Here is an 11,366-nt window from a genome sequence, read left to right on the forward strand (position 1 = left end):
TTCCTTTCTGTTTTCTGTCCTGCTAAAGGCTTCTAAACATCCATCTCTCTGCCATCTGTGTTGCTGTTAGGGTATTTATAGACACATCTTGCAGTGACAAAACAGCCTTCTCTCTTGTCCTTCCCTTTAAAAAGATGTTTGTGCCTAATTATAATTCATTGACACATTTCTACAGTTGTGTAATTTCCCAGAATTACCAGTGGGTGCCTCTCTTGGTACTATTTCTCAGAGCTTAAAATGTGGGACCAGAGGTTGAGTAAAGAAGAGGGGGAAATAAGAGAAATCTCTGTAGATGTGCTCTTAAAAGTTTTATTCAAAGATGGGAGAGAGAAAATACAATAAAAGATATAACTTGTTTAGGTAATCTGAAGGATGAAATGTTTTCTTTTCCTAACAGTAATACAGCTGTATCCCATAAACAAAAGCTTAAAGCCTCGCTGCTGGGCTGCGAGACTCAAGTGTGTATGTGTGTGCACTCTATCTAGATTGTATATTTCTCACTTTGACCTTTCCTTTTTTTCAGTTATCTTGCTGAATAAACTCCGGACAGATCTGTGCGTCCTGATTTAAGAAACATCCTTATGGCATAACTAACTTCTATATTTCAGCTGCTAGCTCCCAGCTAATGAGCTGTTATGTGGAATGCACTTGTTTTCATTTGTACTGCTTAGCTCCTCCCAGCTGGACCAATGTATAATGAAACATGAATTAGAGTTGTTAAAACAAAGTTATTACGGACAGATCTTAGCAGACATACAGATGTCTCCACTTATCCTGTCTATTTCTGTAGCAGCTAACAAAAATACCATAATAGTGCTGTCACTCTAAGAACAGAGGAACTTCTTAAAGGAATAGGTTTTTTATCTTGGTGGACAAGTAGGCAATTTAGAAAATACTTTGGAGCTGGAAAACAACTTACTGAAAATGGTAGATCTCAGACTTTAAAAAGAAATTGGACAAGCTTTTGCAATACTAAGATTTTCAATCAGAGGGACTTGCAAATAGTTAAACCTAAAACTTTGGGAAAGTTGTACTGTTGTTGTTAGGCTGTTTATTTTTATGTGGTTTTTTTTTTTTTAAGGGGGAGGGGTGTTTTATTATTTTAAGACTTTAACTGAAACTACCCTCCAATGTCAGCTTCAATAATTGAACTGGAAAATCTTTCTCCAGAAGAGATCAAGGATCAAAATGATTCAAAATTTGACTTTAGGCAACATAAATTCAAAGAACTACCTGCTGATCACTGCAGTCTTGAACTACATTGTTCACTTTCTGCACCTGCCGGTAAGCTTGATGTTATATTTATTTAACTCTTTTTTTCCCCAAATCTGTTTGTAATATTTATGAAGTTATAATATCTCAGAATTGTCTCAGTGAAAAATACTTTTATAGGACCTGATAATCAGCAGTGGACTGATTTTATTATTATTGATATATTTTGTGCGCAGCTATTTGTAGTGTCCAAAACAAAATCATGTTTTTGCTTTGAAAACAGGTTTGAGCAGATGATGATTTATTAAAAAATAAAAAAAATAAGAGGAGGGAAGAGACAGGAGGCTTGATTCTATACTATACTTCCTGAGAACTGTAGTACAAAGGCTAAGATTCAACTAGTGGGGGAAAAGTTGAGAGTCACCTTCAAATCATCTGGGATTTGGACTACAGCAGAGTATGAAACATCCTCAGCGTAAATTAGAGAAGCCTCTGAGAATCTGCTTGATTGTGTAGGACTGTGCTCTGCAGTACTCGTCACTTTTGACTCCTCTTCTGCCTTCTGTCTCATCACATTCCCACCACAGATTAGCAAACAGATTTGAGTCTAAGGGAGACTTGATGAAGAGCAAAGTGGGACAATATGTTGGCTCTATAATGTTCCTGCAACTCATGAAATTCTGTGCTATTTCCAGCTTATTTACATGTTCTGTTTTGGTTCCAGGCTAGTCCACAGAGCTGGAATACACTTCCCCAAATACGAACAACATTGTTTGGTCACTAATTTGCCATTTTTGTTTCCTTGAAAATTCATATGGGAAAGTTGAAATACAGTGTGTATCTGATATCTTTAAAAATGTGGTTGCCATTCATTTTGGTTGAAGCATCTCACTTGCATACCTTCCACATTATTAATGACCTCCTACTCATGATAAATGCTACACAGCAGCCTTCAGTGTATACTTTGCCTCACATGCCTAATCAGGGAAACCTCAAGTTACTGGCATGTACCATCACATCCCCTTTAAAGCTGAAGAAAATAAATACAAACTAAATGTAAATTACCTGAATATGAGCACAGATTGTTTCTTTTCCTCAGGATATACCATCTCAGGTGAATCATGCACCTTGGCTAAAGCATGTGAATTTACATGTAAACAAGGTTTTGATTAATATTGATCTCAGTAATGAACCTCAGCCTTCCCAATTATAATTTGTCCTGGAATAGCACAATTTCAGCACACTGTGAACAGATGACTTTATTGCCTAACATTTTGCGAAAGAAAAAACAACCTGTTCCTTAAAACTTATTACAAAAATTAGGTTCATAAATGCAGAAACGTGCTTAAATTGAACTATTTGCTTGCATAAAATTAAATGTGCATAAGATCTTGTTGATTCAGTAATTTAATGTGTGACCTTAAAATCACAGTAGAAAATACAGTATGAAATAAATGCACAGTATACAATATCCTGTCATGAACAATATTCTGTTCTACAGAGCAAACAAGAGGGCTTTGACTTAAGTATAAATAATTTTGCTGATTTGAAAATAGAGTTATGTCATGTGACGAAATGGAGTGTAGAAAGTCATGGGCAGCGCAGCTCTAAAATAAGATGTGGTTAAATGAGTTTCTTTTGTAAGATGGGACCACTAACAAATAATTAGTGATATCATACTCTATGAAGTGATGTTTCTGTCTAAATCCATTATGTTTGTGTTCCTAATTCATAAAATAGTAAGTAACTTCAACAACAGTATGGTGTCTATTGACAAACTTTGCCTTTTTCAAGCTGATCTCTGTTCTTCATGGCAAAAGCTACTAACGTTCATTAATATTTTCAGTAATGACATTAGGCCAATGGAAATCTTAGTCTCTCTCTCTCCTCCTAACTGCTTTAATATTTAGTTTAGCAGAGTTTAAAATAACTACAGGCTGGCTGAGCTCTGAATGAAATGCTGTAAACAAATTCTTTTTGGCTTCCACTATGTAATTTCAAAAAAGAAATTTCCACGTGCTGAATCCCGGCCATTGATAAAAATAGATATACGGTGGCTAACATAAAATAGCGGATCTCTGTTTTCTTAATGTATAGACTTCTTCTAGACAACTCAGTTTCATGTTCCAGTTACAAAGCTGATGTAGAATGCCAAGTTTCCCACGTGTGTGCAATAAATAACCTGAAAATCTTGATGGCTAGAAAAAAAATACTTGGCCTTTGCATTGGGATTTGTTAGCGGGGACCCATATATGTACACAAAATGACATTGGAACACCATCTGGATGGACACAGGGATCAGTCTAGTTAGTTCACATAGCTGAACTAGAGCTTTGAGAGCGTGCACTCAGTCTTTCTTATTTTTCTTTTTCAATGGACTATACAAAAAACATTAAATATTACCCAAAGCACCAATAAACATTGATATATAACACACAACACATTACATATACTACAGGATCTTCATTTAAAAAATCACTAGGGACCTAGAATGAGTATTGTGCACATGATAACAGCTCTCATTTCTTCTCTTCCCTCTGTACATTTATGAAATGTAAACAATGTGTGGCAGATTCCTACATGAAAGGCATCTATTTTCCAGCTCTTTGATCAAGAACTTTAATGAGGCTGCCTTTTTAAATGGAACAAAATACAGAATTACATTACAGAGAGAAACAAAATTTTCTGCTGCCAGAACCATCAGTTTAAATTAATTCAAAATAGCTTTCAACAGCAATAGCAAACAGGAAATACTGTAAATAGTACTATGAAATGAAATACCATGCAACAGAAAATGTTATTTTTAGTGTCTTGTGTTCGCTAGATTCTTTTGAAAGAGAAGATGTCTTTTGTAGATCAAAATGTAATTTGCTCATGTTGAGTCTCAGTAATATTTTTAACATGTACTTAAGTTTGTCCCTCTATCATGTGCTTAAATGCAAGTCTCTGTCCCATTAATGTAATGGCATGTAAGCCTGTTGAAGACAAGGTAGACTGGCACCTTACAGACTAACCAGGGTAGACCTATATATAGCACAAGCTTATGTGGACTGAAGCTCACTTCATCTGATACTTCTACCCTACATTCTGCTTGACTTCAGACTAACACAGCTAACTACTTCTCTCTGCTCACATAAACCTGTGCTGAAGTACTCTTCTTTATTAGGCCAGACCTCTGAATTCCAAAAGAAGTGCCTTTTCTAATGGCCTGCCCCTGTGAATGCTATTCATTTGCCATAAAACTAAATATGGGCATGTTCAAGGTCATATTCCTTAACTGGCACATCTTGTAGCATGAAAACTAAAAGAATCATAAATATATTATTATTGATACTTTTCTGTTTTCTTTTTTTACCTTTCTATGCTTTGCTCCAGTTAGCTGAATATAGGGAATATGACCCTAAAGCACTCTGGTGAAGCTGAAACAGGTCCTGGTGTCCCCAGTAGGAGATCATGTTTGCAGAATCAGGTCTGTTGATGAGTTAACTTTTGTCAAGCAGTGTTCCAAAAAGAAAAAATACCACATTACCAGTGTGAGTACTCATGTCCGTTTGCTTTGTATGAGCTAGTCTTTGATTTGTGAACACTGGCAGAAAGCAAGCATGAGTGTAAGCACAACCCAAGCACATTCCATTTTAAATTATGTTTAATAGTCATGTGGAATGAGAGAGGAGGTGGTGGGTGGGGGGGAGCATGCATTATTCCATCAGCTGTAATACTGAAGCATCAGTGAAAGCAACTAAGTATTACTTTTCAATGGGACTCTTATAGATACTGTATTAGGCCATGTACCTCTCCTAGTAGCACTATTAGTCTCTCCATGTTGAAAACTACTGAAATCACGTGTGGAGTTTGTGGAGTGGTCTTGCCAAATATAAGGACACATCTGATTGCTTTTCAGTGCAATGTTGGAACGTCATATTCCAAAAGATGATTTGTTAAATGGGCCACATTGCATGGCCCAACATTTGCACCTTGAACAGACAAATGATTTTTCACTTCCATGACAATTGAATCATCACCAATAAGTCTGTCAAATCTCTAAAGAAAGGTATGAATAGAATAGCTGTAGTTTTGGGTGCCTGCAAGAAATCAGAATTAATTAAAAGGCAATTTAATAGGTGCTGAACAACTCTAATTTAACAAGAAAAAGCTCCTGATGATTTATGAAGGTATAATAATAGAGTATGGAGAATAATATGAATTTAAATGTGTTACAGTGAAATTAATGCCAGTATTACAACTCTGGCAATACCTTCTTCCTTTGAAACTGAAATTATTGTAGGCTGATGAAGAAACAGAAATATAGGGCCTCAGTCTTCTTGTCAATCTTCTTTTTTTGAGCAAATTTCCCACAGGATCCAAGTTAGTTTGTATTTCAGCAGTTTCCTGACTACTCGGGCTAGCCAGAGTTCTGTAGCTGTAGATCCTTGTGGCAAAAGGATTTTGTTGTCCCTGAAAGAGATACTGCCTTATGTCTCCCTCAGTAGTTTGAAATAGCTGAGAACCTCAACCATATTACACTGTCTTTCTGTCTTCTAACTATCTTGCAACCATGCTCTGAAAGGCATTACCTGGAATCTATCTTTTAACTACTAGTAGTTAAAAAAAAGTATTTACTAGTAAAGAAAAAAATCTAAATATTGATCATTCATAAAAGGATTTTAAGTAATTCAGTTAGTTTAAGAGTCAAAGTGAAGTATTCATACTCTGTGGGACATGTATACCATACCCTAAATTGATCAGAAAAAGGTTCAACTGGATTTTAATGACTGAAACAAAGAAAGGGGCTGCTTCTCTTGTATCCAGCTGAATGAAATGGACTGCCATCAGTCATACTCCCTTTCTCTCTCCGTCTATATTTTACTTAGGTAGTCTGTAAAGGTACATATCTACCCTGCCTTCTGACTGACTTCAGGCTAACACAGCTAACTACCTATCTTCTTAGTATTAAGAACAAACAAGTAATCTTTCAAAATTTCCCAAATTAACAGCGTGAAATAACAAATGATGTGGTCCTCCTTAAATGTGTGTTTTATACCCTAAGTCAAAGAAAGTACCAAGTGGATGAATAAAATGCCTGCATGGTTTAATAGAAGAGTTAAGGAGGCCATTCAAGACAAAAAGGCATCTTTCAAAAAACAGGAGGCATGCCCAAATGAGGGAATCAGGAAAGCTTAAAATCTCTGTCAGGTCAGGCCAAAAAAGAATTTGACTAGCATTTAGCAAAAAGTTGCTAAAGTTAATAATAAAAACTTTTCTTTAAAATATATGATAAACAGGAAGCCAGCTAGAAAATTAGTAGGACCATTAAATGAGCAGGTGTAAAAAATTAAATTAAATTAAATAAAGCCACCCACGGATGATAATGCTATAACAGAGAAGCTAAACAGATTATTTGCATCAGTGTTTACTGCAGAAGATACTGGGGAACTTCTCATGCCAAATTAATCCTGCCTAGTAGATGGGTCTAAAACATTGGACCATGTTGAAGTAAAAACAGGGGGATTTTTAGAATAAATTGATAAATTAAATGCTAATAAGTCACCAGAACCAGATGGCTTTAACCCAGTAATTCTGAAGGAACTCAGAGGTTAAATTTCAGACTGGCTGGCAATAGACTTTAACCTATCATTACAAATGGCCTCTGTGCTCATCTTCATAAAGGGCTCTAGAGATGACCCTGGGAACTACAGACCAGTAAGTCTCACTTCCATTCCTGGCAAATTGGTAGAATCTATAATAAAGGATAAAATGTAGAAGAATCAGCATGGTGTTTTTACAGGGAAATCCTGCCTCACAAGTATGTTGGGGGGTTTTTGAGGGTGTTAACAAGCATGTAGACCAGAGGGATCCAGTCAACATAGTATCTATGGACTTTCAAAAGCTTTCTACAAAGTCACCTGTCCAAAGCTCCTTTAAAAAAATTACACTACCATGGGATTGGAGGGAAGGTTCTTTTGTGGTTTAAGAACTGGTTAAAAGATAAGAAGTGAAGAGTAGGGCTAAGTAGTCACTTTTAGGATGCAGGGAGGTCAGAAGTGGAATTCCACAGGGATCTGTGCTGGGCCCTATTTTGTTCAGCACTTTCATCAGTGATTGGAAATGAGTGTGAACAGCGAAAGCTCCAAGTTTGCAGATGATACCAGAATATTTCAGGTAATTGAGTCACAAGCTGATGAACGGGAGGCGGAGAACAACTGCATGAAGATCTCACCAAGCTAAGTAGGAAAAAAAATGCCAGATGAACTTTTCAATTTTGACAAGGTAATACACCTTGGGGAAAAATAACCTTGACATATATATACACAATTCTGGTTCTGAACTAGCTGTTAAAACTCAGGAAAGAGACCTTGGAGTGTTTGTAGACAGTCATTGTAGATAGTCATTATCATTCTTTAAAAATGTCAGCTCTCTGAAGTCATTGCGGAACTCCTGGTGAAACTCTTCCACAACTTGTGGCACTCTGGAGAAGTCCCTGAGGACTGGAAGAGGGTCAGCGTTGTGCCCATCCACAAGAAGAGCTGGAGGGAGGACCCAGACAACTATAGGCCAGTCAGCCTAACTTCCACCCTAGGGAAAATCCTAGAACAGTTCATCAAGGAGTCTATCTGCAATAAGCTTGCAGAAGGTAAGATTCTGAATGACAGCAGCATGGCTTCATCATGGGCAGGTCTTGCCTTACCAACCTCATCTCCTTCTATGACCAGGTAACTCGCCACGTGGACATGAGAGAGCAGGTTGACATTGTATACCTTGATTACCAAAAGGCCTTTGATTTAGTATCCCACAGTGTCCTCATGAGAAAATTGGAGCATCGTGAGCTTAACTCTAAGACAGTCAGGTGGGTGAGAAACTGGCTGCAGGAAAGAACCCAGAGAGTCATAGTGAATGGATCTGTCTCATCCGAGAGAGGAGTGGGCAGTGGTGTCCTGCAAGGGTCGGTGCTCAGTCCAGTACTTTTCATCATCTTTATTAACGATTTGGATGTGGGGGTGAAGAGCTCATTGGCCAAGTTTGCAGATGACACTAAGTTATGGGGGAGTGTGGTCACACTTGAAGATAGGCTACAAACCTGATGAAGATCAACATCAAGAAATGTAAAGTGCTCCACTTTGGGACTAGCAACCCCCAACACACCTACAGGCTAGGGGACACCAAAACTGACTAGCACCACAAATGAAAGGGACTTGGAGGTAATAATAGACAGCAGCAGGAATATGAGCTGGCAGTGCGATGCTGTAGCCAGTAGGACAAATAATACTCTGGCATGCATTAATCGATGCATCTCCAGCAAAACCAAGGAGGTGATTCTTCCACTCTACTCAGCACTAATGAAACCGCAGCTGGAGTATTGCATCCAGCTCTGGGTAACACCCTTTAATGAGGACATGGACAAGCTTGAGAGGGTTCAAAGAAAAGCCACCCATATAATCAGTGTCTTAAAAGGCAAGCCATACAAGAAAAAGCTGAGGGATCTGGGACTCTTCAACCTGAGGAAAAGAAGGATGAGAAGGGATCTGGTAGCAGCTTACCACTACACTAGGGGTATACAACAAGGGCTCAGTGACCAACTGTTCACCGGGGCACCCGAGGGGAAAACAAGGAGTAATGGTCACAAACTCCTGGAAGAATGATTCAGGCTCAATATTATGTGATGCTGAGGGATAACCAACACAGGTTCATGCCAGGGCGATCCTGCCTGACTAACCTGGTTTCTTTCTATGACCAGGTAACAAAGAGCTTAGATGTGAAGGAGGAAGTCAATGTCATCTTCTTGGACTTCCAGAAGGCCTTCGACGCAGTGTCCCACCCAATTATGGTGGGCAAGCTGAGGGACTGCGGCATTGACGAATGCACAGTCACATGGGTGGCAAACTGGCTCCAGGGGTGCACCCAGAGGGTGGTGGTGGACGGGTCAATGTTGACCTGGGAGGGTGTGGGCAGCGGAGTCCCCCAGGGCTCGGTCCTTGGGCCGGAGCTGTTAAACATCTTCATTAGTGACCTGGACAAGGGTGTGGAGAGCACCCTGTTCAAGTTCACTGATGACACCAAGCTGTGGGGTAAAGTGAATACACCAGCAGGCAGGGACCACATCCAGGCAGACCTGGATAGGTTAGAGAAGTGGGAGGATCTGAACAGGATGCGGTTCAACAAGGACAAGTGCAGAGTGCTGCACCTTGGGAGAGGGAACAAGCATTATGGTTATAGGTTAGGGGCTGACCATCTCGGCAGCACAGAGGCAGAGATGGATCTTGGAGTCATGATTGACTCCAGGATGAGTATGAGTCACCAATGCGATGAAGCAATAGGCAGAGCCAACCACACCCTGTCATGCATCAACAGGGGCATCACTAACAGGTCCAGAGAGGTCTTGCTCCCCTTCTATGTGGTGCTGGTCAGGCCGCAGCTGGAGAACTGTGTCCAGTTTTAGGCACCACACTTCAAGGTCATGGAGAACCTGGAGAGGGTCCAGAGGAGGGCCACTCATATGGTTGAGGGCCTCCATGGCCAGCCATATGAGAAGAGGCTAAAAGACCCGAATCTCTTCAGTCTCCACAAAAGGAGACTGAGGGGGGATCTTGTGGCTGCCTACAACCTTATCAGGGGCAGCAGCAGGGATTCAGGGAAGGTCTGTTCACCAGGGCCCCCCGTGGAGTCACCAGGAACAATGGCCACAAGCTGAGGGAGGATAGGTTTAGGTTAGATATTAGGAAGAACTACTTCACGGTAAGGGTGGCCAGAGCCTGGAACAGGCTCCTCAGAGAGGTGGTGCTCTCACCTTCCCTGGAAATCTTCAAGAAGAGACTGGATAGGCACCTGGCTGGGGTCTTATGACTCATTCCTGCCCATGGCAAGGGGTTGGACTCGATGATCTGTCTAGGTCCCTTCTGACTCATTGCTTCTATGATTCTATGATTAGGAAAAACTTCTTCATAGTCAGGGTGTCCAGACTGTGGAATAAGTTCTCTCCAGAGGTGGTGCAATCACCTACCCTGGAAATCTTCAAGAGGAGGCTAGACAGTCACCTTGCTGGGGTCACATGACCCCCAGTTATCTTTCCTGCTTGGTGCAGGGGGCTAGACCTGAGGATTTTCCAAGATCCCTTCCAGTCATATAATCTACGAATATAAATGTGGCAGCACCTTAACAAGCCAATAAAATGTTGGGCATCATTAAGAAGGGTATTGACGACAATTGAGAATATTTCCATGCCATTATACAGAGTCATGATGTGCCCACATCTTGAACACTGTGTATAGTTCTGGTCCCTGCACCTGAAAAAGTATGTAGTAGAATTAGAAAAGGTACATAGAAGAGCAATGATTAGGGGTATGGAGTAGTTGCCATACCAAGAGAAGGCTCTTTCATTCAGAATGGAGAAGGCTGGGGAGGAACATAATAGTGGTTTATAAAATCATGAAGGATGTGGACCAAGTGAACAGGAACTATTGTTCACCAAGTCCTGAAATATTAGCATTAGGGGAAATTTGTCAAAATTAATACATAATCAATTTAAACTAACAAGCGAAAGTACTTTTTTCACAATGTATAATTAACTTGTGGAATTCATTTTCACAGGAGGTGGTGGAGGCAGGTAGAATAGCTAGGTTCAAAAAGGTGATGCATAAATTTAAATCTACTTGGAGACTTGAACAAGTGAGGGACAGGAAGACAACCCCGTAGTCACTGGGAGCTACCCCGGTCAGAGCCTCCTTCCTCATCAAGTAGATAGCAGTTTAGCTAGGGCCACTATCAGAAAAAATATACTGGGCTAGATGGGCTATTGGTCTAACCAGAATGGCACTTCTTATGTTCCTATTGACATGGAAACACATTTTCAAAATCAGCAGGGCCACATTCTTGACCATCATTCCATTCCTAGCACCATGACACGTGGGGTAAGGCTATGAGAAGCTTCGGTAGCTGATTTGATTTGGAGATTTGGCCCAATTCAGCAACCAAATCTCCAAATTTAAATTGATTTGGAGACCAATAAAAAGGTCTAAATTGATTTGGAAAAGCTTAGGAGAAGATTTGGAGATTCAACAATTTGGGCACTAACCACCTCAGGGAGCTGCACCCAGATTGTATGCTGGTAAGTAGGGGGCAGGGGGCCTAGATTAGGGGGAAGGGGACTATGGGGCATCCCC

At 40.1% G+C, this 11,366-nt stretch overlaps 1 protein-coding gene across 1 annotated transcript in view; it reads left to right on the top strand.

Annotated features, from left to right (window-relative positions):
• The first annotated feature begins 722 nt into the window (after positions 1 to 722).
• ANO3 (anoctamin 3) overlaps positions 723 to 11,366 on the top strand; it is a 539,488-nt gene continuing 528,844 nt past the window's right edge. The window contains exon 1 of the mRNA XM_019519487.1: positions 723 to 1,284. Coding sequence (XP_019375032.1) covers positions 1,131 to 1,284 — 154 coding nt within the window. The 5' untranslated portion in view covers positions 723 to 1,130. The remainder of the gene's footprint in view (positions 1,285 to 11,366) is intronic.

The sequence above is a fragment of the Gavialis gangeticus genome, unplaced genomic scaffold, assembly GCF_001723915.1.
Source record: "Gavialis gangeticus isolate Ggan-Ray unplaced genomic scaffold, GavGan_comp1, whole genome shotgun sequence".
NCBI classification, from domain to species: Eukaryota; Metazoa; Chordata; order Crocodylia; family Gavialidae; genus Gavialis; species Gavialis gangeticus.